The sequence below is a fragment of the Acartia tonsa genome, chromosome 7 (assembly GCF_053477335.1).
Source record: "Acartia tonsa isolate MP-2025a chromosome 7, ASM5347733v1, whole genome shotgun sequence".
Taxonomy (NCBI): domain Eukaryota; kingdom Metazoa; phylum Arthropoda; class Copepoda; order Calanoida; family Acartiidae; genus Acartia; species Acartia tonsa.
Genome location: NC_137266.1, coordinates 8,806,454 through 8,831,826, shown reverse-complemented (window position 1 = coordinate 8,831,826; position 25,373 = coordinate 8,806,454). Strand labels below are relative to the sequence as shown.

Sequence of the window (25,373 nt, the reverse complement as noted above, 5' to 3'; positions counted from 1 at the left end):
TTCTATTATAGCTAGAGGTATAAAAATTGCTAAAATTGTGGTTTCTTTTTGCATAAGAACTTTCAGACTATAGAACAATCAATAAAGTATTTTTTCTTTAATCCCTCTAAAAAAACCTTTCTTTTAAATCCCCTTTTAACTTAAAACTTATAATGACCATAAAAATTGTACTTCTTATACTATAATGACAATATGTTTGCATGATAAAATTTTGTGACTTTTCAAAAATTTTAATTCTTTTGGATCACACAATTCTAGCGGCCATAGGAACCATCCAAATCAAAACAAATTTTTTAAAAATATAAATTTAAAGAATAATAAATCACATTCGTTTTGCCTTTTTTTTTGCTACAAACTCAAAGTAACATTGATAATATACCTACTAATGTGTTTTAAAAGAAAATTAATAGAAATTTTAGGAAATGTTTATTTTCTATATATCTAATATATGTATATTTTTCAATTTCTATAGGACCACTAGCAAATATTTTCCTACAGATTTTCCGCCATCTGATGTGACGCCCCCTAGACTAGGGTTTATATATTTTAGGGTTTAATGAGCCTGGCTTTTTTTCATACTAAATAACAGGCATTATCAGGCATGTGTTGCTCCAAAAAGATGTTATGAGTAAGTATGTTTTTTTTATTTATTAGATAATACAGACAGAATTTCAAATAGAATGCTGTTTTTTTGTTTCCTGCAGATTCCTTTACATCAGAGACAAAATTAACTGGAATATTATAGAACGCACGAAATATTTTGTAATGCCTAAAAACCATCCTAAATTGTTAAACATAAAAAAAATTCATTCAAAAAAAATTCATTTAGTCATTAAATAATACTAAATAATTTTTTTTCGTTTTGACTTTAGCAACGCCATCAACTTTAACACATTGAAGAGGAGATACTAATTTTGTTCTAAAACGCACAATTTTTAGAGTCAAAAAATGATATATACCTTAATCTCTTCCTTTAAACTTGCTTGACAATCGTAAACCTTTAAATCAACACATTTATTAATGAGTAGGAGTACAGCTCTTCACAAGTCATTTTTACCTGGAGGTCGATTGTGGAAAAACCATGGCCTAATATCAATTTTTTTCATAAATGGAATAGTCTATTCTTGAGTAAACTATGGTATCAATGCTAGATTTTGGCTACGTTATTCTAATCAGTTCTAATCTGTTTCCAAAAATCTAGCTTACTTTCTTTGCACTTCTTTGTACTTGTTTTTTTTTGTCAAAATGATAAAATGTTTTAACAAATAGTCTTAAATATATGAGGTAATATAAATAGAAAAGGATATCCAGGGAGGATGGCTAAATCTTCCCTTATTACCTCTTGGCAGATAAACTATCCCTAGTGAAGCTACTTTAAAATTAATTTTGTTTAAACCATAGGGTGTGTTTTAGTTAATATTGAGAAAATATATCAACATTAACGAAAAACTGTTGAGCTGCAAAATTGTTGTAATATTTATTAATAGCCACAGCCAGCGGCTGGTAGCTTGCAGCCCAACAGTTTTTTGTTACTGTTGATATATTTTCTCATAATTAACCAAAACAAACCCCCCCCAAAAAAACAATATTACATGTTCAATTTTACAAGTTTTGCTGAATAATTGCACCAGTGGTCAGCCGCCAAACCGCCAAATTAAAAGTTTTGTAGAATATTTCTAGACTGAACCATAGTATTATAATTCAGAGCTCTATCTTGTATATAGGCCGTAGAGTGCACTGTTACCGTAAAAGTGTACAACCACCTTCCCCCTTATTTAAGTTTAATAAAGACTAAGAGTCATTCTAAATGTTTTTAATTATAAATCCACTTATAAATATTGAATTTTGACACTATACTGTTAAATAAAAAAAAGGTTCACAACATCCATAAGTAGCAAAGCACAAGATCTATTGTGAAATAGACAAACGGACAAAGCGAATTATAGAGCTGATTATCTGTTATCACAAGAAAGAAAAGAAAGAGCAGTCTGACTGCTACGGATGTTTTATACTTAATTATGCTCAATATTTATGTGAATAGCTACTAGAATTTTCAGCCTTCTATCTTTTACAGGAACTGAGAAAATAACGTTTCTCCCCCCCTCCATTTTGTCTCTAACAGACGGACTGACAGACGGACATTTCGAATTTTAGAGTAGCTTTGCTACTAAAAAAATAATACATTGAGAAAATCAGTTGTGAATAATATAAGCAGCTTAAAAGCAGTCCGACTGTTATGGATGTTTTATATTTAATTATGCTCCATATTGATTGAATGTTTACAAGAAGTTTCAGCCTTCTATCTTTTATAGGAGCTCAGAAAATGATGTTTCCCCCTTTTTGTCTCTAAAAGAAGGACGGACATTTTGAATTATAGAGTAGCTTCACTACTAAAAAAATAATACATTGTTAAATTTTATTCAATAAATACCTTATATTAAACATATAGAGCTGTGAAGCATATCATGGATGCTTATATTCATCACAATCATTGGATCTTCGTTTAGGAACGCCTAAACAGCTATTTGTTAAATCATTTTATCTCATAATTAACTAAAACACACCCTATGGTTTAACTGTACAGTTGTTTTCATGCATAATGTATTTTTATGTGTGCCATTTATGTAGGTTTAACAGGAAGGGATAGTTCATCTGCCAAGAGGTAATAAGGGAAGATTTAGCCATCCTCCCTGGATATCCTTTTCATTTTATATCATCTCATATATTTAAGACTATTTGTTAAAACAATTTATCATTTTGTCAAAAAAACAAGTACAAAGAAGTGCAAAGAAAGAAAGCTAGATTTTTGGAAACAGATTAATCAGTTATAGAACTAGTTAGAATAACATAGCCAATCTAGAATTGATACCATAATTTACTCAAGTATAGACTATTCAATTTATGAAAAAAATTGATATTAGGCAGGGGTTTTTCCACAATCGACCTCCAGGTAAAAATGACTTGTGAAGAGCTGTACTACTACACATTAATAAATGAGTTGATTTAAAGGTTTTCGATTGTCAAGCAAGTCTAAAGGAAAAGTTTAAGGTACAAAACTCATGTCAACTCTGGAAATTGTTCAAATGAGAACAAAAATACAGTTTTAACATTTTTGTGATGGAAGCCATGACTTCATCTAATTCTATAGGGAAAATAAAAAAATATCTTTCTATTGTTAGAAAAAATATTTTTTTTCAACGCAGAATCAGTTCTTAATGTATTTTTTACAATTTATGATAGTTCTTAGGCTTTTTCTGTTCATGCGTGATTTTTTTGAAACTATATAAGTGCTCATCAATGAGTTTATACTATATACCCTTTATTTCAATTGGTTTGTTAGTGATGCAATCCGAAACATTTGACAAAGATATATTTTTAATAAAACTTAGAGAGAAAGAGTTGGTTACCTATAAAAAGAGTAAATTTGGAGATTTTAAAAATGAAAGCCATAAAAAAACAGGAATTAAAGAATCAGACAAAAATATCTTTTAAAGCTAACAATTTATATGAATATAGAACAGAGGAAGAGAGCGCTGCTGATAAGCTTCCAAGAATGTTAGCTCATGATCAAGATATAGAGAGAGTAAGAATGCATTTTTCCATTAAAAGTAAACGGAAATTATTGAAATAATCATTTATTATGTAATGGCAAGAGGTTATAAACTGCTATCAATTGTTTTTATAGCTAACCTATATGTTATCATATTATATGAGAAATTTTGGGAAGGGGGGTTTGTTGAAAAAATTACTGTAAAATTGCTTTGTTTAGGACAAAGAAGTTTCAGCTTAATGAAATAAAAATATTTTATCAGATAAAAGAATAAATAGAAAGTTACTAAATTTGGGCAGTTATTTTATCATTGCATTTGCATAAAGAGTCAGCTATAAGTGGTTAAAGCATATGTAGGATTATTGCAATGAATTGTATTTAAATAAAAAATAAACTATATATTTTAAATATTATTAGGTTCCCCAAAGAGATTTAGTTGTCGATAGGTAAGTATATCTATGTTTTCATAAAGTGTTCACGAAGCTGGGAAAAAGTTGATATATGTCACTGATTAATGTTTTTTAAGAGTACTATTTTGAGAATTAAGTCTTAAATACTTCCCATTTAAAAATAAATCAAACTTTAAAAAAACGAATTTATTCCCTTGAAAACATCGTTGTATTTTGAGTTTTATTATACATATCTTAAAACCTATCAAAATCGACAAATAACAATCTTTTTGTTGAAGTTTACTTGCAAATTTAGAGTAGAATAAATTCTTTTGTTACATACATATTAAACTAACCAAAAAAGTTTGTAATTTCTTTTTACGGGGAGATTAAATGATTTTTAACGATAATCGAAAAGATATTACCAAATATGGGTATAAGGTCAGCTGATTTATAGTTGTCGATTGTGTAACATAGCACCCTCATCCTATCTCAATATTTACTACTTGCTAAAAAAGCTTCAACATACTGCAGAGCTAAAAATACGATTAGGCCCCCACATAATTGGGGGATTTTACCATAGATTGAGAAAGTTTTTAGCTATTATGGTTTATTATTTTGGGGTAAAATTCTTGCTTAGATTATATTTGATTAATTAACTAAAATCTATAAAAGATATTTAAAAGAAACAATCTTTGAAACATGAATTAATTTGCTATAAGCGTTTTCTAAGTATATACAGCCAGGTTAAATCAAATACACACACACACAAACATACATAGGACTCCACAGAACTTGATTGTTTAATACTTCAAAACATGGAATAAGATAAAGAGCACACAAATTATATTCTTTTAATATTAATCTGTTATTCATGGATGTACATTAATTAAAGCAAGGCTTTTATCTTAATCCTAAACACAATGTAAAGATGGTTCCTGAGGTAATAAATCAAGTCAGTTAGCAATAAACCTATACAAAAATTGAAATAAAATAACATGTTTTTTCAGTTATGGGAATAAAATTATTTACTTTTTATAGCTATTGAAATTTTCCCGTACTGGTCCAAACTTACAACTTAAAATACACTGAAGGGACTGCGACTTTTACAATATTCAGTAATGTTTGGTTTCTATACTTCAACTTAACAAAATCCGTTGGTACCATTTGTACCACAAAAGATACGGAGGGTGGACGGAGAATGGAAAAGGGAAACATGAATGGCCAATGTAAGTGAATGAGTGTGTGTGTGTGTGTATAATGACAGATATTTAATTAAATTCGACACATTACGAGATTATTTTACGATGATAAAATGCTTTTTTTTATGTAAATACTATAGAAAGACTGCTATATTTTATGCTGAATATGTGCAGCAAATGATATTTGTTTATTCTATTTAAACATTTTGATTCTTAAATATCATGCTTTCTACAGATTTAAACAATTTTTCTTTTGTCACTATACCTGCATAAACAAAGGGAGTGGGGACAAAACACCTAATTTAAAAATGCCTAACTAAAAATGCCTAACTAAAAACACCTAAGTTTAAAAATACCTAATGTTAAAAACACCTACGTTAAAAACACCTAATTTAAAAACACCTAATTTATAAATGCCTAATTTAAAAACGCCTAACTAAAAATGCCTAACTAAAAATACCTAATTTTAAAAATGTCTAATTTTAAAAATGCCTAATTTAAAAATACCTAATTCTAAACTATCTAAACGCCTAATTTAGAAATGCCTAATTCTAGAATATATAATTTTTTCACTAAATACCTAAAATTTTGATAACATTAATAAAATTGGCTAATGATTCTTGCTGAAGGAGCTCGATAATCGATGAACCAATATGATTCATCTTTACAATGAAGCTTCTCATAGGTCATGGGAATGTTTATAACGCTTTTGGGGAGGTTACCAACACCTTCCAATAAGAAATTGCCCTTTGAAAAAATCCTCCCCCCCCCCCATTTTTTTTATATTTCTGCAATCGTTCTTTATAAAAATATAATTAAAATGGGGGATGGTCAACTACCACCCCCCAAAAAATCAACCTACTCTTATCTTTCCCTCTATTACCCCTGACTGACCATCCCCTTGACGAGTTTGTAAAGCGACGCTACGGCTACTTAGGTTAGGTTAGGGAAGAAACCAATAAAAAATAAAAATTTATTTGTTTTCTTTGTCCTTCAACCTTTGATTTTACTAATAATTTTATTTCTCACGTGAGGTGCCACAGCTTATACCAACAATGAAATTAATTCGGAAAAAGAAAATCACGAAACCTATATGTGTTTTTCAGCTGTTGTTGGGGGCAACACATCGTAAAATTGACAACCTCTCCATTGCCCCCAAATATTATTTCATATTTATTTCGCTTGTTGGTTATACCTTATACCTGGAGGTGCCACAAACTAATCATTTGACAACAGTTTTAAGATATGCTTAAAGTTAGGTTTTTTTAAATTAGGTATTTTAAAATTAGGTATTTTTAAACTTAGGTTTTTATAGTTAGGTATTTATAAAATTAGGCATTTTTAAAATTAGGTGTTTTGTCACATTAGGCATTTTTAAAATTAGACATTTTTAAATTAGACATTTTTAAATTAGGTATTTATAAATTAGGTGTTTTGTCACATTAGACATTTATAAAATTAGGCATTTTTAAATTAGGTATTTCTAAATTAGGTGTTTTGTCCCCACTCCTAAACAAAGCGGTATTTGGTTAATGATTTTATAAAATAAACCAAACTTTTTCATTACATTTTAGAGAAAGTTCAAAGATAAATATTAATAGAGATATATTACAAAAATATTTTCTAAGTATAAATTTTTTTGTTTTTATCTGCAAGCGAAGAAATAACTTATTTTCTCTTAGTTTAATTGATGCTCAGATTTTAACATTATTTTCATGTAGAAATACTCTCCGCATTTTAAACTGATTTTTTTCTAACTTAACTGAACTTTTAAGGCATAATTCTTTGAAAATTACTTAAAATATAAAAAAAGGTAAACGAAAATGCATTTTGAAAAATTAAATTCGCGATCACTATAAGCCTCATTCAATATATTGATCATTTAAATAGGTATTCTGAGTTAGAGGTGAGCTTATGCAATATACATATATTCTTCCAACTTCTATCTTAAAATACAAAATGGTTATCAAAAATAAAGAAATATAAACATTATTTTAGCAACATTGTTAAAAACAAATTTAGAAATCTGTTAACTATACTATTTTTTGCAAAACCAATACTTAAATTTAGTGCGATAATGACAGTAAACCATAGTTTTGCAAATGGTCCGGTATAAATGAGTAATATAAAAGATAAGTTGTAGATATTAATTATATTATCTTATAATATATGTTGATTCTGGTACCAAGTACTTATGGTGCAAGCCAAGGATGTTCAAGTTTTTTTTAAAAATTTGGTAGGGGGAGGGGGCATAAAATAACTCAAATCTGTTAGTGTTGGTATTTGCACCCCCTTTAATCTGTTGAGGGGGTAATTAATCATGTTTAAACTGTTTTTAACCTGTTATGAAAGGTATATTAAACTGTTTTTAAACTATTTTTGAAAAAGGGGTCATAAATATACTAGGACACCTATAGAATCAGACTGCAGAGCCCAAATTCGAATTAAGTCCCCAATAAACTTTTTTTGGGGGATTTAAAAATTAATTTTTACTGTTGCTCTGGTCATTTTGACCAGATCAAAAGGTCTTTTTTTACTTCCTGTAATATTGTAACTTAGTGAACAATTTTATATAATTCACTTTATACTGATACAATAAAAAAAACATTACTCTGTTCAATGGAAATAATTTTTTTTCTAAAACAATAAATTCCATTGAAAAATCTGACATAATACAATAAAAACATAATGCTGAATTTAAACCAATAAGAAATCTTCTTTCATTTCAGTTCTTTATAATTTCTGAAAGAGTGTTTTCACAAAGTGACTTATTTCAAACGTAGTTAAATAATTTTATAATAATAAAAATGAAAAGAATGAAAACCCTACTCATAAAAGATACATACTTTTTAAAAATATTTTTAAAAATATGTTTAAATAATCTTATTTTATATCATACTAGCGGTTTTGCCCCTAGCCTCTAGGGACTTTGCCCCAAGAGGTGATCAAAAAAAATTTTGGCAAAATTCGTAAAAGGACCAAGGAAATCTTTATCAAAAAAAAAAAAAGGACCAAGGAAATCTCCTGCAAAAAAAAAAAGAAAAAAAATAAAAAATAGAAAGAAAAAAAAAGAAAAAAAAGAAAAGAAAAAAAAATTGGGGGGGAATTTTTCATTTTTGGGGGGGTTGGGGGTGTCCCACCCACAAGAAAATAGCTTAAAACCACCACAGGACCAATAGGTATATGCCCTGAAGAGTAGAATCCAATCGGTTCAGTGGTTACCAAGATCTTAAGCTTCAGACGGACGGACGGATGGACGGACAGACGGACATTGTACTTTGTATTATAGATTTTATATGTGACAAAAATAAATTTGTTGTATTGCTTAAACATTTGTTGTCATCTTAATTTATTCAACCCTTTACAGCCAATTTTTATGTGTTTTAATGTATAACAGACATGAAACATTTTTATGTTAATTCATTGATATATTTTATAGAATTAATTTATAATTAGTATTGATAGATAAAATAAAAAGATCTAACTTTACTGTATACTAGCATACAATATTTACAAAGCAAGACACTCTAAAAGCTGAGTATTTTACCTACAAAGGGAAGAAACATCACGATTCAGTAAAAATTATTTAATCCATAGTAAAAAATAACCTTTAAAATCCTAATAAAAATTGATGTGGGCAATTGTTCTCATTTTTGGCTTTGCAGTATGATTCTACAGGTGTCAAAGTATATTTTTGATATACCTTTCAAAAATAGTTTAAAAACAGTTTAAGAATATACCATGACACCTGTAGAATCAAACTGCAGAGCTAAAAATACAAACGGGTCCCCAAATAACTTTTATGAGGGATTTTAAAGTTTATTTTTTACTATAGGTTGAGAAAGTTTTTACAGATAATTAGGGTTTTTATACAGGGTGTTTTTTTTTAATAAGACAAAAATATTACTTGATTTAACCCACTTGCCATTGACACAAGTTAATGTTCTATATCTTAATTTCTTCATTGGGTTGGGGAGTTTTGTATAAGAAATAAATACTTGGAGATTTTCAACAAATTATGCCTTAAAAACCGGTTTTTCAGAAGTACCTATTTTTGGAAGATTTTTGGATCATGATAAATTTAAAGGGTGTGCAAAAATGCATACTTTTTAAAAATTTAAATTGCGCAGCTTGTGTTAATAGTAGAAAAATGTTATGCACACCGTTAGAATCGTCATAAACTCAGGTTTTTAGATATTAAAGAACTATTCATGTACCACGCATAGTTCAGGAGCTACGAGGTAAAATGTCCCAACTGACTTAAAACTTTTCAACCTTTCTCACGTTTTCCAACGTAGCTTCTATACTACAAATAGCATAAGTATGAAACATATATTTCCAAAAACTAGAGTTTATGACGATTCTAAAGGTATGCATAGCATTTTTCTACTATTAACACAAGCTGCGCAATTTGATTTTTAAAAATGTATGCATTTTTGCACACCCTTTAAATTTGTCATGATCCAAAAATCTTCCAAAAATAGGTACTTTGGAAAAACTGGTTTTTAAGGCATAATTTGATGAAAATCTCCAAGTATTTATTTCTTATACAAAACTCCCCAACCCAATGAAGAAATTAAGATATAGATCATTAACTTCTGTCAATGGCAAGTGGGTTAAATTAGGTAATATTTTTGTCTTATTAAAAAAAACACCCTGTAGTTTGGGGTAAAATTTTTGCTGACATAGCATTTTTCTTCATAATATGATTAAAACATAATGCTATTTGTCACAGCATTCCAAACAAAGCTGACTTTTCAATTAGGACGCATCAGACGTCCAGGTTATAATGATACTTGGTCAAGAATCAGGTGAATTACAAAACAGTTTATACATGAGTTTTTATTGAAACCATAAAAAACGTTGAAGATTCTGTAACAAAAAAGTTACAAATTTTGTACAGTTTAATAACTATCATATATAAAGTATCAAAATGCTTGTTAATATTCGTTTTGAAAAATCTAAATTGCATTCACTACCACTTTTGTATTGTTCAAATAAATCTAAAAAGTAAAATTCTTTGGTATATCCAAACTCTGATGTGTAACAAAAATAAAAAATGACTATATACATTTTTCAAAAAATGGCTCTTTACTTATACTACGCTTGAATAAGCATTTTCTAATATTTGGTTGGGTTAAAAAAGATAAATTTTACACACATACCTGTTTTGCACAAAACATAACATTTTTCTCAAAAAGGAATCCTTCCAATTATCTCAACAAAATTCATACAAACAATATGAATTACCAATACACTAGTAGAAAAAATGGCTCTTTTCATTGATATATTGTAAAAAAATTCATTTTTAATGAGTTTTGAAATCAAAGTTTTGAGATGAAATCAAAAGACCTAATTTTACTCTATCCTAGAGTATAATATTTATAAGGCAAAAGACTAAAAGATGAGAATTTTACCCAAAAAAACCTAATTATATGTAAAAACTTTCTCAATCTACAGGTGTCAGAGTATATTTTTGATATACCTTTAAAATAGATTTTAAAAATTAAAAAAATACCAACCTAATAATTAAGTTTCATATTTTTATGAAGTACTATGAAATATACATGAAAACAAATAAATTAACTCAAAATTGTCTCATGAAAACACCCGCAGAAAAAAAGATTTTGATATCACTGATATTTTTTATTGAGTTGAGTTATCTATTTTATGGAAGCTTTACAATGATGTCAGAAAATTATTTATCACCCCTTTACCCACCCCCCTTGGATGTTATGGTGACAGATATGCCTATTAAAGAGATCACGAATTAGTTTTTTCAGAATTCATTTTTATTTACCTTTCCTTATTTTTTAAGGAATTTTCGTACAATAATTTCTTAAAAGCTCCAAGAAGTAAGAAAAAAATTTGAATAAAATGCCAAGTTCAATTCCACACGAAGTTAACGTTAAAATTTTAGCAACAATTAAACTATAAGAAAAAAAGCCATTTCTTCGCTTGCAGATAAAAACAAAAAAATCAATACTTAGGAAATAATTTTGTAATAAACCTCTATTAATATTTGTCTTTAAACTTTCTTTAAAATGTAATGAAAAAGTTTGGATTATTTTATAAAATTTCGGTATGTTTGAGTCGTTATGAAGACAAAAGAAAAATTGATTAAATCTCTATAAAGAATAATATTTAAGAATTAAATTGTTTAAAAAGTGAAAGTATATTATATTTGCTACACACTTTTAGCGAAAGATTCAGTCATTTTACTAAAATATTTCCATAAAAATTAACATTCTTTTTTTTAAGTCAATGAAAGATTAGTAATAATCCACACACACACACATTGACACACCCCAATTATCTACACACACACACTACGTAGCCTAACATTCACACACAAGCACACACGCACACACCCACACACGCACACACCCACACACGCACACACCCACACACACTCATTCTGCCTAAAACGCCCACGTATCTACACACACACACCCACGCACACACCCGCACACTCATTCTGCCTAAAACGCCCACTCTCCTACGTATCTACACACACATGCACACACCTACACACTCATTCTGCCTAAAACGCCCACTCCCCTAGGTAGAGTTAGGTAGAAAATATGATGACGGGTAAGAAATATCCGAAAATAAAATGACGCAAAATTTATACACTTTACGCAAATTTCTGATCTCTATTTTCACGTTTCATTAAAGGGCGAATATAGGTTCGATATGATATGAGCTTATATGAAAGGTGCCATTTCATACTTTTAGAATATCTATGCCAAATCTAAAAATTCAAAAAAATCCTTAAGCAGATTTTGCAATTTTCTGTTTCAATTGAACATATGATAAATGAGATTGACGACAAACGGTTTATTTTAGCCCTTTACAAGACTTTTTTTTGACTATTTTGCTTAAGTTTGATTGACTATTACAATGGCACGCATCTTAAATGATAATTTAAATGTTTATTATTTTAGATTATATACTCTTTAATTCAATTTTTAAAAAGCGTAGAAATAATTTGCGTAAAAGTGCGCCAAAAGTTTTGACTAGGGTAAATAATACGTCTTAAAGTTTATTTTCTGTACAAAGATCATTGGTTCATTCTGGAAAATATAAAAACCCTGATGTACGCAATTTTAACACACACACACACGAACCTTAAAAAAACAGGGATTTGAAATCATTCTTCCTCCAAGAAAATTTTATCAATTATTTTTTTTTACTTTTTACATTATTTGATGTTTTTTTAAACTTTTAAATATTTTACTTTATATAATTTGTATTAAGGTAGAAGATGGGTATATTTACCCCTGATTAATTGGTTTCCACGTTATTACGACTATCCTTTAACGAAAGCTTTTTAATTCAACCTTGCTACGAAGCCTTGTGTGATGCTAGGGTAATTGAGTTCTTAGGGAACCACACTTATTACATAATATTATCTTGAGTTAGAAAGGTTTTAAGCTATAAACAGACTTATACAATTAGATATGTCAATATCTTTAAGTTATTTATAATCTATATAATGGCACCTTTGAAATAAGCTCATATTATATCAAACCTATATTCGCCCTTTAAAAATGCAACATATAATTCGTGATCAAACACCTAATTGAAAAAAATGCAAGACATAGCTTTTATTTTAAGATAGACTAGGGGCAACGCCCCCTAGAAACCTCTAGGTGTTATTAAGGTGGCAGGGGGATAATTCAACCGCCCTTCTACTTTTTAATTTGAGTTTTAATAAGAAATATTATAAAAAAAATTTGGGGGGGGGATTTTAATTTGGGAAGGTGGAGCTATGCTCTCCCAAAAGAGTACAAAATTTTCCCCGTTCCTAAAAAGATCTTAATTGCAAAGTAAAACCAAACAGATATAAATTTTAAAAAAAAATTTATAAAAAAGAATTGGCACATTTGTATGTAATTGTACACCTATATATTCTCCAGATTTATCCAGAAAGAAGGGAAACGAAAAAGAGAAGGGGTTTGAAGATATCTGAAAATAGTTATGAACTCCAACTTCTTCCATCTGAAAATATTACCTCTTTTGTAAACTATATTTAGAGAGAGAGAGAGAGAGAGAGAGAGAGAGAGAGAGAGAGAGAGAGAGAGAGAAGGAGAGAGAGAGAGAGAGAGATGGAGAGAGAGACAGATAGATAGATAGAGAGAGAGAGAGAGATGGAGAGAGAGGATGATAGATAGATAGAGAGAGAGAGGTAATAAAATGTCGTGCCGGTAAAAAACATTTTATTTTTTGAACTATGACTATTTTTTTTTTTGCATTTTTTATCATTAAAATGATAATCATGTTGTGTTACTTTTAAAGGGCGAATATAGGTTGGATATGATATGAGCTTATATCAAAGGTGCAAGTATATACATTATGAATAACTCAAGCAAATAAAGATATTCCATTGGATAAGGCCGTTATAGCTAAAAACCTAGCCAATTGGGCTAATTTGTGACGTCAGAGGAGTGGTTCCCTAACATATTCAAATACCCATATTCACAACAGGATGCGTGTAGAGTTTGCCTAAATACTGTTGTTATTTTGCAGTACAAATAAATGAGAAAAAGGTTTCGGGAATTAATCAGGGGTAAATATACCCTCCTTCTACCTTCATACAAATTATATAAAGTAAAATATTTAAAAGTTAAAAAAACATCAAATAATGTAAAAAGTAAAATAAAAAATAATCAATAAAATTTTCTTGGAGGAAGAATGATTTCAAATCCCTGTTTTTTGTGGCCGTGTGTGTGTGTGTGTTGAAAATGCGTAATCAGGGATGTTTATACCATCATGAATTAATCAAAGATCTCTGTACAGAAAATAAACTTTAAGACGTATTATTTACCCTAGTCAATAGTCCTGACGCCCTTCTACGCAAATTATTTTTATGCTTTTTAAAAATTAAATAAACTAGTATATAATCTAAAATAATAAACATTTAAATTATCTTTTAAGGTGCGTGCCAATGTAATAGTCAATCAAACTTAAGCAAAATAGTAAAAAAAAAGTCTTGTAAAGGGCTAAAATAAACGGTTTGTCGTCAATCTGATTTATCATATGTTCAATTGAAACAGAAAATTGCAAAATCTACTTAAGGATTTTTTTGAATTTTTAAATTTGGCATGGATATTCTAAAAGTATGAAATGGCACCTTTCATATAAGCTCATATCATATCGAACCTATATTCGCCCTTTAAATGACATTAAAAAAAATACACAATGCTTTATCTATTTTGAATACAATTCCCTATAAAACACTGGAATTGTTCGTATTTAATGCATTTATTATTCAGTTTTCATAATAATGATAGGCGCGGTATCGTTCTGTTTAGAAAATTTAAAAATTCTTTTTCATCTAATTAAATATTTGTTATTTTTTTAGGCATTATTTTTAAAGATTTATCTTCAATTGTCAGTTATCTACTTATATATATAACGTTATTTGCAAATTCACAGCCACTTTAACAGCATTTTGAGGTCATTAGTAAACTTCCTAATCCTAGATTAAAAGAGTTACTGGATTTTTGGACAAAAAAAGTATATGGTGTCCTTTATTTTTGGTATTTATCATTGAAAATAGCTTTAACTAAAGACGTTAAAATAATTCTTACTGGTGCTATGTCTGATGTGTGACATAAATAGTTAGAGTAGGACGAAAATCAGGTGCAACTCATTACCAGCCACAGTTAAAACTTCTCAGACAAAGGTTGTGCAAAGTATGTTCAAAGATGAGGTAGAGAGGACATGTAACCAAAGTCACCACTTCCTGTCATAATCCTTATTCGAAAATAACAAACATTGTATTGCTAATAATCTGTGATTATTATTACTTAGATATATAGTTGGACAATACTAGAAAGAACCTTAGAATTTTTTTGTCTCTTTAAACCAAAGCCTTCTCTAAATATAGGTTTAAAATGTGTACAAAACTGTAATTCTTACCTTTCTGTATATACAGACAATTTATGTAAGCTTTGTTTACTCTTTGATTTTGTAGTCTTCTTTATATATTTTTTAATGTTTTAGACTGCCTTGGAGTTCTGTAGAAGATATACATAATCCCAGCGAGTAATATTTGACAAAATGATCCACTTTATTAAACTGTTTTTAACCTTGAAAGGTATATCCTAAATATACCCTGATACCTGTAGAATATTATTGCAGAATTGAAAATGAGAATAAAAGCTCTCATCAATTTATATTAGGATTTTAAACTTTATTTTCTTATTTTTATTAAGCAAATTTGTCTACATTTTTATGTGTCTTTTCTTTTTGTGTAAAATTCTTGCTTATAGAGCTTTTTTCTTCATAATATGATAAAAATGTAATAATTCTTCTTCTATATGAAAATGATAAGAATTAGAATATTGACTTTATGCAACCTTTAATGAGTTTTGATGAAATCAAAAGACCTAATTTTACTCTATACTAGAGTACAATATTTATGAAGCTAGACAATCCTTGCTATGATTTCAGTGATATGTATAAGTTAGGGTGAACTGTTTGGCACTTTTGATGTAAGTAAATGATAATAAAAAAATCCATAGAATGAGATAATTAGTTCAGAAAAATTGAAGAAAATAGTTTTCATACTTAATTAACGTTTATAAACTTTTCTTCAAGAAGTTTAGATAAGATACTTTTATAAGTTGTCTTTGATTTTGTCAGGGATAAAAATTTAACTTTAGATTAAAAATTACAACATATTTTTGTAAATACTAAAAAGTAAAAATTGCACCTTTATCAATCATTATACTTTTAAAATGTGAAAAAAAAACCTGAATATTTTATCGTGAAAATTGTGTTATGAATTGTTTTTTTTATAAAAAGGCTGCTAGAATAAAAGAAAATAAATACTGAGAGCATTTGTTGGGTCTTTTATGTAAGTGACTTTCAGAGTCGCTCTTTTTGCAACATTAATTCAATGCAGTAGTCTGTAGCTGTAGTCTTGGTGTACTTAATATCTAGACAGCCAATGATTGTTTAAAGAATTGTTTTTTTATATCTTCTGATGAAAACAGAATTAATGTTATATTTATAAATAGTATACCCCAAAGAAATGGCTTTTCTTCCCGATCATATGTTGTGTGGGATTTAAGATGAAATATTTTGTTATTGTGTCATTATAATTTTCATTAAAAAAAGCTTTAATTATCTTATGCATTTTAATTTGTATATTGATTAAAATGAAAAATAATAAAGATTTATATTATAGTTAATAGTCAGAATATAAAAGAAAAACCCAGAAACAGTAAATGCACCCTTTCTTATATCAATGTTGGGGAAATTTTCTCAAAAAAATTAAAAAAAAAACAATATAAGACAAAATGAATTATTTTTAATATAGGTACAAAAAGATTCAATGAGTTTAGGAAGTTTTTTATTTAATATTTAGGTCAGTTAAGCCCTTATTAAATAGAATACAGTGTAAAAATAAGTTCTTGTTTTTATTTCAAGTCATTTAAATTGCATTTTTATACCTTTTAATGATTTATTTTTCAAAACATCACTTTATACAATATTATTTATTTATATCAAAATGTATTTAAATTTTATAAACATTTTGTTTAAAAAGTAGAAAATTGGTATTCTTAAGAATATCAAATATGATATTTTTAAATTTTCATCATTTAATGAAATTTGCAACTCATTATTAAAGAAAAAATTTAAATCTTTCAAATTTAAATATTTTTTACTTTGAATCCTGAAGATTATATATTAATGCTAACAAAAAAATTACCTTCCCAAAAAAAACCTAAAATAATTAAAATTTACATATGTAGTAAAAAAATGTTTAGGCTTAATTTTAAGTATTTATTGATATTTTTTTATAAAATTGATTTTATTTAAAATTTAAAAACTCTACTTAAGAAGTGGTGCAAAAAAAATTTGCAAACATTTGCAATTTTTTTCAGATACAATTGCAATTTTTTTCAGATACAATTGCAAAGTCATTTTTGCCTAACACTTAATTAAACAAATAATTTAAAATCCTGATAAAAATCAATGTAAGCTTTTATTCTCATTTTTAATTCTGCAGTATTATTCTACAAGTGTCATAGTGTATTTTTGATATAACTTTTAAAAATGGGTTTACAACTGTTTAAATTGTTATATATCTTGTTTATTCAGAAAGGATCCATAAAGCAAATATTCTAATGTCTATCATTTTCATATACAAGCAAAATAAATAAATTCTGTTTGTCAAAAGGATCAACTGCTAGAAAGAACCTAAATTATTAAAATCCAATACTTTTGACTTCCCCACACACTAAAGTAAATAAAGAATATAATTGTAGATTGCATGTATATTTTAGCAAAGGATTTACATGAAATAAAAACAATTAAAATTACAAAACCTATTTATATCATAAAAAAAATTTAAATTTAAACTAAGAGTGGTAAAGTAAACTTTTAAACTAACATTTTCAATTTACATCATCCGTAAAATTTATCAATTTAGCATTTAATGTCATTTTCTATGTATATTTTCTACAATATTTTCTTCATTGTTGATCCATTTGTAAAGAGCATTGTTTACAAATAACATCTTCAATAATAGAAAGACCAAACCATTGACGTGTAACATGAAAATAAAATATCAAAAGTGTCTCACTTACCAATTTGCTTTAAAATAAGTTTACTAAGCTGTAAATTGTACATGAGACTTATCTTAAGAATGTAATAAAAATTAATAAAAAAAAAATAGTTGAAAAACAAAGTGGATCATGTTTGCAAATATTTTTTTCACAGGAATAATTCAATTTATATTCTGAAATTAAAAAAAAAAAAATTGAAATCTAATAGAACAAAATTAATATTATATCCCCCCCCCCCCTTCATATTATGGCTTCATTCCCATCATAATGTAGCATAGACAGTTAAGATCTGTCCAGTAAAAAAAAGAATTTCGATTTACTCAAAAATAGATGACTGTCTGTGAGGATTTCGCTGAGTTAACAACATGGTATCATAAATTAACTTTGGCTCAGTCAGTTCATCCAATTAAAGTAATTTGTTTTTAAATTTTGTTTGCTATGATAAATGTTTAAAGTTTACTGTATACTGGGCATTTAATCTTTAATAAACATAGTCTATTCAAATCCATCCAAATTATGTATATTTATTAGCTTCACTAACTATATGAATGTTATTATCCTTGTTAAATTTTATAAAACATTTATTCATTATTTACATTCTTCCAGTTGTCTCTGTAATTCCTAAGGTCCATTAGATCCTAAAATAGCTAATTATGATACTTTTTATAGCCGCTATAAAAGATAGATGGCTGTAAATTCCCAGGCCATGTTAGAGAAAAGTGTTTGCAAATTTGTAAAGATTTTACGGCTTCATTTACTCTATAGCACATTCTATTTGACTGTTCTTACTGCTGAGTAACTTTTTTAGTGTTAAATCTTCTCTATTATTAGCAATTTCAAGGGAGAGAGGAAACCTGAATTTCTCTTCTGCTATTATTGATTGACAACTTAAATTTTAAAAGATAATTCCCTATATTGATCTATAAATTTTTATTTAGAAAATTTGCTGCTTATAGCCGACTTTTGATTGAGAAAAAATCAAAACAATATGTCTTTCATACAAAATTATTTACCCAATAGTGTTGCTGCATTATTCCTGAACTATATTCCTATTGGTTGATCCAGAGCATGTCTGTATCAATAACTCTATTGTTAAATGCATGACTTTAATTGTAAACAGGTTTAAAATAATTGAATTTTCAATGAAACAGTTGCTCATGTACATGTGAGAAATTTGAAACTGTTGTGTTTGGAAAAACTCTTGGATATTGTAATAAAGACACTGTAAGTTTAAGATTATTTATTACATTTTTCTAACCCTTCTTGAACAGACATAGGAAATTCATCAAATTGTCCTTCCACACTAAGAATAGGATGATGAACACAAAAGTACTTGTCAAGCATTAACTCAACCCCCAAACTAATTATTTTTCTAATTAAGGGAAGATGGGGCTTATCAGAACCAATAATAACCAAACATAGCTTAATAAATAAAAAATACCCTGTTCCCATTATTTTGAATAAATTTATTTAAATGAGAGGGTGGGTTGCTGTGTTTAACCAACAATTTAAGGGAAACAATACCAAAGGGCTATCTTACCATAAAATATTTGATTTTAAGTGTAGCATTACCAGGGATACTTATTAATTACCTCATACAGAATAGCTAAAGTCCATGAAACTCTTAACATCAGGGATAATTAAAGGGGAGCCAAATCCCAACATCAATAACTCTATTATTGTATTATTAGCATTAATTGTTAGATTTATTTGTCTATTTGCATTGTGCAGCACTTCTAACAAATTTCAGTGAAAATTAATTGGGTAGTAGATTTGTTGATTGCAAATTTCAATTGCATTAGCGAGATTTCATAAAATTACATCAATAGCATTCTTAAAGCTACATTGATTAATACCATAATTTAAATTCACAATGTATGTATATTCCTTTTCTTAATTTATAGAGTGAAAGAAGGGGGGTATGGTGCTTTGTTCTAAGTACATCAAACTGTTTTGATAAAAGAAGAACAGAGCATAAGAATAATGAAGATCCAAAAAAATTTTGGTATCAATCTTATCAGGAAATTTATGTTATTTACAAAACAAGTGCTCATATTCATACACAAAACCCTTTAGCAAACTAAAGAGTAAAATCAATTAACCATTAGCCCTTGAAGATCAGGCCCTGTACGATTATGCCAACCCTTTCTATACCTTCTTTTATAGAGCTTTAGAGGTATAAAAATTGCTGTAAGGATTTAACTGATTGGTTGGTTAGCCTCCAGAGGACGTCACATGTATCTGCCAAAAACATATATTTTGCATCTTATAATGAAGTTTATCAGGGGGTTCCTTCATCGAGCTTGAGAAATCTAGCAGCCTGTTTAGGCTTTGTCCATAAAGATAAAACTGTTAGGGTTGTGGGGTCGTCAGGGCAGTTAAAAAGATGTGCCGTATCATGAGGTCTGTAGCTACAGTTGGGGCACTTATCTTCAACTGTATTGTCAAGTCTGGTTAGGTAGGAATTTAGTCTTCTACTGTAGCCAGATCTCAATTGAGAGAGTTGAGATCTGACAAGTCTGCTTAGTTTCAGTTCTTCTTTGTTAACTTCAGGGGGGGCCCGTCCCAAAACATTGTTTTGGGGAAGGTTGTCAAGCGTGTTTTTGACTTCTTGTTGTCGAGATGGAGCGTGTACGACGTGCAACTACCTGGGGATCAACACCAGCAGATCAGCCAGCAAAGTCCATCAACCTACTCCTCACAGAGGAACATGTATTCTGCCATGGATTTAACTGATGCAATAGCATGGTATCTTGAATTCAAGGAAGCCTTCAAGAAATACCACACTTTAACTGCTGAATGACTGCCAGAAGTAGACCCATTACCCCAAAAGTGTAGCCTTCAGCTTCAATAAAAAAAAAGTTCTAGGCATTTAAAAATTTATGTACAATGAAAATTTTAAAAGATTTTCATTGCTCATGTTAGAAATTTTAAAATTAAACTACGTGGGCTAGAATAGTTATTTATCATATTTTCGTAATATTGTGAATGCTAGAAAGGATATTAAAATTATTTCAACAATTTTGGTCATGTGATCAAAATTTGAATTTTCCTTCTACTATTGCCCCCTCTGGGGGCGAAGTAGGTGGAAATTTAAATTTTTGTCACTTGACCTTAATATTGGTGAAATAATTTTGAATGACCTTTCTTGTATAAGCAATATTAATAAAATATGATACTTAATTTTGTCTCATTCTCTATCTTTTTCTTAAATTCAAAAAAGTCTATAAAAAAATTTACATCATCTAAGGGTGAACAATAAATATCTCTGTCTATTTTTCTCTATATTTCTTCCCCCTCCCCCCTCCCTCACTTTTCTGTCTATTTCCTTCTCTCTCTCCTCCTCTTTTGTACGTTTATTTATACAATAGAGATAACCTAGAGACAGCACAAGAGAATTTTGTTTACATTATGTATCAGCTATAAATTGTTGAATATCTTAGGTTAAAGCTTTCCTTGGGTGAAATATTTGAAGAAAATATTTCTTCCATCATATAATGTGAAGCGTATGACACAACATATAATAAGTTAGTTATAAATAATTTAATTTCTTATAATAAAGTTATCTTTCTAAAAATTATATCATTGCAAAATTTAGTTGCAAATAATGTTGCCTATAGACTGTACTTCATATACAACAAAAAGTGAACAAAGGTTTCTTTTTAAGAAAAAATGGGGTCAGATTGACCATCAATGTCTAATGTTTATACCCACATCAAATATTAAATTATAATAATGTAAAGTAGAGTGGATCAATTTTGGACATTGAATTTGTAATCAACATCTACAGTTTAAACGTCATATAAGAAACGTAAATATAAAAAATTGATTTTGTCCTTGAGGGGAAATGGGGGGAAGGTGTTTCCATGCATTAAAAATTTTAGAAGTTTATTCTGGAGGTGCAACTTTTTTTCTTTCAAAGTATTGCTTTATGCATCTTTTTGAATTTGTCTTGTTGATTAATATAAGAATATCAAATTGGTTTTAAAAAATATTCATCCAAGCATGAAAAATCTTAAATTAAATGTAAATTCTCTTGGTTTTTAAATTTATTTATGGATTTTTCTTGCTAGGATCAATAGTTTTAAAAAAAGATTTTTTATTCTTATTCTACTCTTCAAGACAAAATTGGGAAGGTGCATAAAGCTATACTTTGAAAGAAAAATAATTGCCTCCCCCCCCCCCAAAAAAAAAAATTTCTCCCCACAAGTGTCTTTCTAAAAGTTTACATACATTAGCGAGCCTCCCTATTATTCAAAATATTTTCTTTTCATTTTTTGGTCTCTTATATGATGTTCAGACAGAAAGTGTATGTAGCACATTTAAAATTAGAAAATCATTAAAAATCAAGCCACTCTAATGTACAGCATTTATTTCTTCAATTCCACAGTACAAAATTATTCCTGTATTTAAATTTAACATATCATATAGGAAAAAATATTCTTGTATTTAAAATTAAAAATCATGTTGGAATTTTTTTTACAATTTTTTAATTTTTTAATAATGTACAGCAAATTATTTCCTTTTTATCTCATGTTTTGAAATTGATAAGATAGTTAGAATAAATTACAGAAATAATGAAAGATTTAAAGAAGAGAGCGTCAGGGGGGGGGGGGTCGAGGGGGGGTTTCCCCCCTCAGGAGAGGGGGGGTTGAGGGGGGTCTCCCCCCTCAGAAAAAGCTTGGGCTTAAATCTTCAACAAAAAAAGAAAACAAAATTATTTTAAAAATTTCTTTTTTATGTTAAATATTATTATTTTTGTGACACTTGATTTTGAATGACAAAAAATGTTGAAATAAATATTACCCACTGTATGAAATGTTAAATTAGAAATCAATAATGATGTTGGAAAATTTATTCTCATTTTATACTCTGAAAAAAGGAATTGACAAAAAATAATAATTTTTATTCCAAACTTTTAAAACAGCATGCCTATTTCTTATTGGTTGACACTCGAATTAAAATAAAATAATGAATATTATTTCAAGACCAGAAATAAATTTGAAATAAATAATTTTCTTTCCTTTATATTTTTTATTCCAAAATGCCAAGAATTAATTTTGAAATAAAATAATTTTCTTTCCAATTTTTTTATTCCTTTTTCTTATTGGACGTCATTTTGTGTCCAATGAGAGACTAGTGTTTAAATATTTTAAAGCTTATTACAGCATTTATTTTGAATATGATAATCGCAACATTCTCACATTAAATGTGATAAACAAATTTAAAAGATTATTTTTATCATAAATTTAGGTTGCCAGTAATTAATTATATTTTAACAATAAAAATACCCATTTTTATAGTCAAAATCATTAAAAAAAATAAGTTTAACTTGCATTGTACTGAGAGTACTGTAGTATTTCCAGCCTATCAGAAGGCTGAATCAGCTCAACAGCCAATCACAGCTGAGTTTGCATTAGTTTCAATTGTTTCTGCTATTATTTTTTGTTTACAAACGCAATTTAAACCGATTTTTTTTTCAGAGATTTTGACTATGTAAAATGTAATCAGTTACTGACAATCTAAGTTTCTGACAAAGAACAGGTTTTAATTTTGTGTCTAGGCGACATAACTTAATATTGTTTTTTTTCTAATATGAGCAATGGAAATCTTTCAAAAGTTTCATTGTAAATAAAATGTAATTTTGAAATGCCTAGAACTTTTTTGTTATTGAAGCTGAAGGCTTCAAATTTATGGTATAGGGTCTACTTTTGGCAGTCTTTCAGCAGTCAAAGCGAGGTATTTCTTGCAAGCTTCCATTAACTTTGTCTTAGTCAGTTCATTCAGTTGTAGTGATTTGTTTTTCTCAGCTGCTATTAAAGACAGATAATTAAAGTTTACTGTATATATTTCTATGTATATTGGGCATTTAATCTTTAATCCACCTAGTCCATTTATTCAAATTATGTATATTTATTAGCTTCACGAACTATATGGATGTTATCATCCTTGTTAAATCTTATATAAAATTGATTCATTTTTTACATGCTTCCACTTGTCTCTGTAATTCCAAAGGTTAATTAGATCCTGAAATAGCAAATCATAATATTTTTCTTACCTGCTATGAACAATATATGCCTGGAAATTCTCAGAAAGAATTTATTTTCCAAGGAATTTTTAGAGATAAGTGTTTGCAATTTTGTAAAGATTTTATGGCTACATTTGCTTTATAGCACATTCTATTTGACTGTTTTAGTGCTGAGTAACCTTTTTAGTGTTAAATCTTCTCTATTATTGGCAATTTCAGCCTGTCTGTATGTAAGAAAATCATTGGGGGGAAAACCTGAATTTCTATTCTGCTAATATTGAACAACAACTTAAATTTTAAAATATGATTCCCTATATTGATCTATTGAAACTAATTGATCTATGAATTTTAATTTAGAAAATTTGCTGCTTATAGTCGGATTTTGTTGTAAAAATCAAAACAATATTGTCTTTCATACAAAATTATTTACCCAATAGTGTTGCTGCATTATTCCTGACTTATATTCCTATTGGTTGATCCAGAGCATTACTGTATCATTATCTCTATTGTTAAAGACATGACTATATTTGTAAACAGCCTTTACCTCTTTCCTTTATTCAGTCAAATGGTTACCTGATAAGAAAAATAAAAAATGGTAATAATTGAATTTTCAATGAAACAGTTGTTCATGTATATGTGAGAAATTTGAAACTGTTGTGTTTGGAAATACTGTTGGATATTGTAATAACGTCACTGTAAGTTTAAATTTTTTTCATTACATTTTCCTAACCCTTCTTGGACAGACATTTCATCAAATTGTCCTTTCACACTAAAAATAGGATTATTAACACAAAAGTGCTTGTCAAGCAATCAACCCTACCCCAAACTTCACTACTAACAAATTTCAGTGAAAATTATTTGGGTAGTAGATTTGTTAATTGTTAATTTAAATTAGTGAGATTCCCCAAAACACATCAATAGCATTCTTAAAGCTACATTGATTATTACAATCATTTAAATTCAGAATTTATGTATAAACCTTTTCTTAATTTATAGAGTGAAAGTAAAGGGGTTTGGTGCTATGTTCTAAGTACATCAAACTGTTATGATAAGGAAGTAACATGGCAAAAAAATAGTGAAGATCCAAACCCCCCAAAACATTATTATAGATCTTATGAGGAAATTATTGTTATTTACACAACAAGTGCTTATATTAATATAGTGGGACAGCAAAATCCAGTGGACATGTACAGAAAAATCAAACTTTTTTAACATTTCTAAATTTCATATCAATCTGCTGCCGTTTTCCTGCTGACTACTGGATGCAGCTGACAGCAACCAAATATATTTTTATGTTTTGAGATTTCTCTTATCAAATTTAAGTAAAGATAAACATTTTCTGAAAAAAAAGATTAGAGCCTCAAAACATTAGGTAATTACAGCCATTTAGAATTTTTGAGTAAAATAAGCACATTAAAAAAACGTTATAAAATAAAAGGGTGAACAGGAGGTGAAAAATTTCTTTGACTCACTTATAGTCAGAAATTCATTATCAAACAGAGGAAAACTTACCCCTCTAGATCTAATAGAAGCTGAGATAATAGGGCATTCAACAATGCAGATTCCCACTTTCCTGGATTCTCTCCTTCACTACAGGCCCTGCCAGCTCTACACACATTC

General features: G+C 28.4%; 1 protein-coding gene across 1 annotated transcript; it reads left to right on the top strand.

The window, feature by feature from the left end:
* Positions 1 to 598: 598 nt before the first annotated feature.
* Positions 599 to 25,361, top strand: LOC145324779 (uncharacterized). Its single transcript, XM_080167412.1, has 6 exons — positions 599 to 628; positions 3,517 to 3,583; positions 3,968 to 3,996; positions 15,153 to 15,194; positions 24,376 to 24,448; positions 24,750 to 25,361. Exons 2-6 carry the CDS (start codon positions 3,554 to 3,556, stop codon positions 24,963 to 24,965), a joined length of 390 nt encoding a protein of 129 aa, XP_080023538.1. The 5' UTR covers positions 599 to 628; positions 3,517 to 3,553; the 3' UTR covers positions 24,966 to 25,361.
* Positions 25,362 to 25,373: the final 12 nt, after the last annotated feature.

Excerpts from the sequence above, each read along its gene's own strand:
- LOC145324779 (XM_080167412.1), top strand. The coding sequence starts at position 3,554 with ATGTTAGCTCATGATCAAGATATAGAGAGA. Across the intron at positions 3,997-15,152 it reads AGAGATTTAGTTGTCGATAG|ACTGCCTTGGAGTTCTGTAG; the intron begins GTAAGTATATCT and ends TTAATGTTTTAG. Across the intron at positions 15,195-24,375 it reads GATATACATAATCCCAGCGA|TTGTTCATGTATATGTGAGA; the intron begins GTAATATTTGAC and ends TCAATGAAACAG.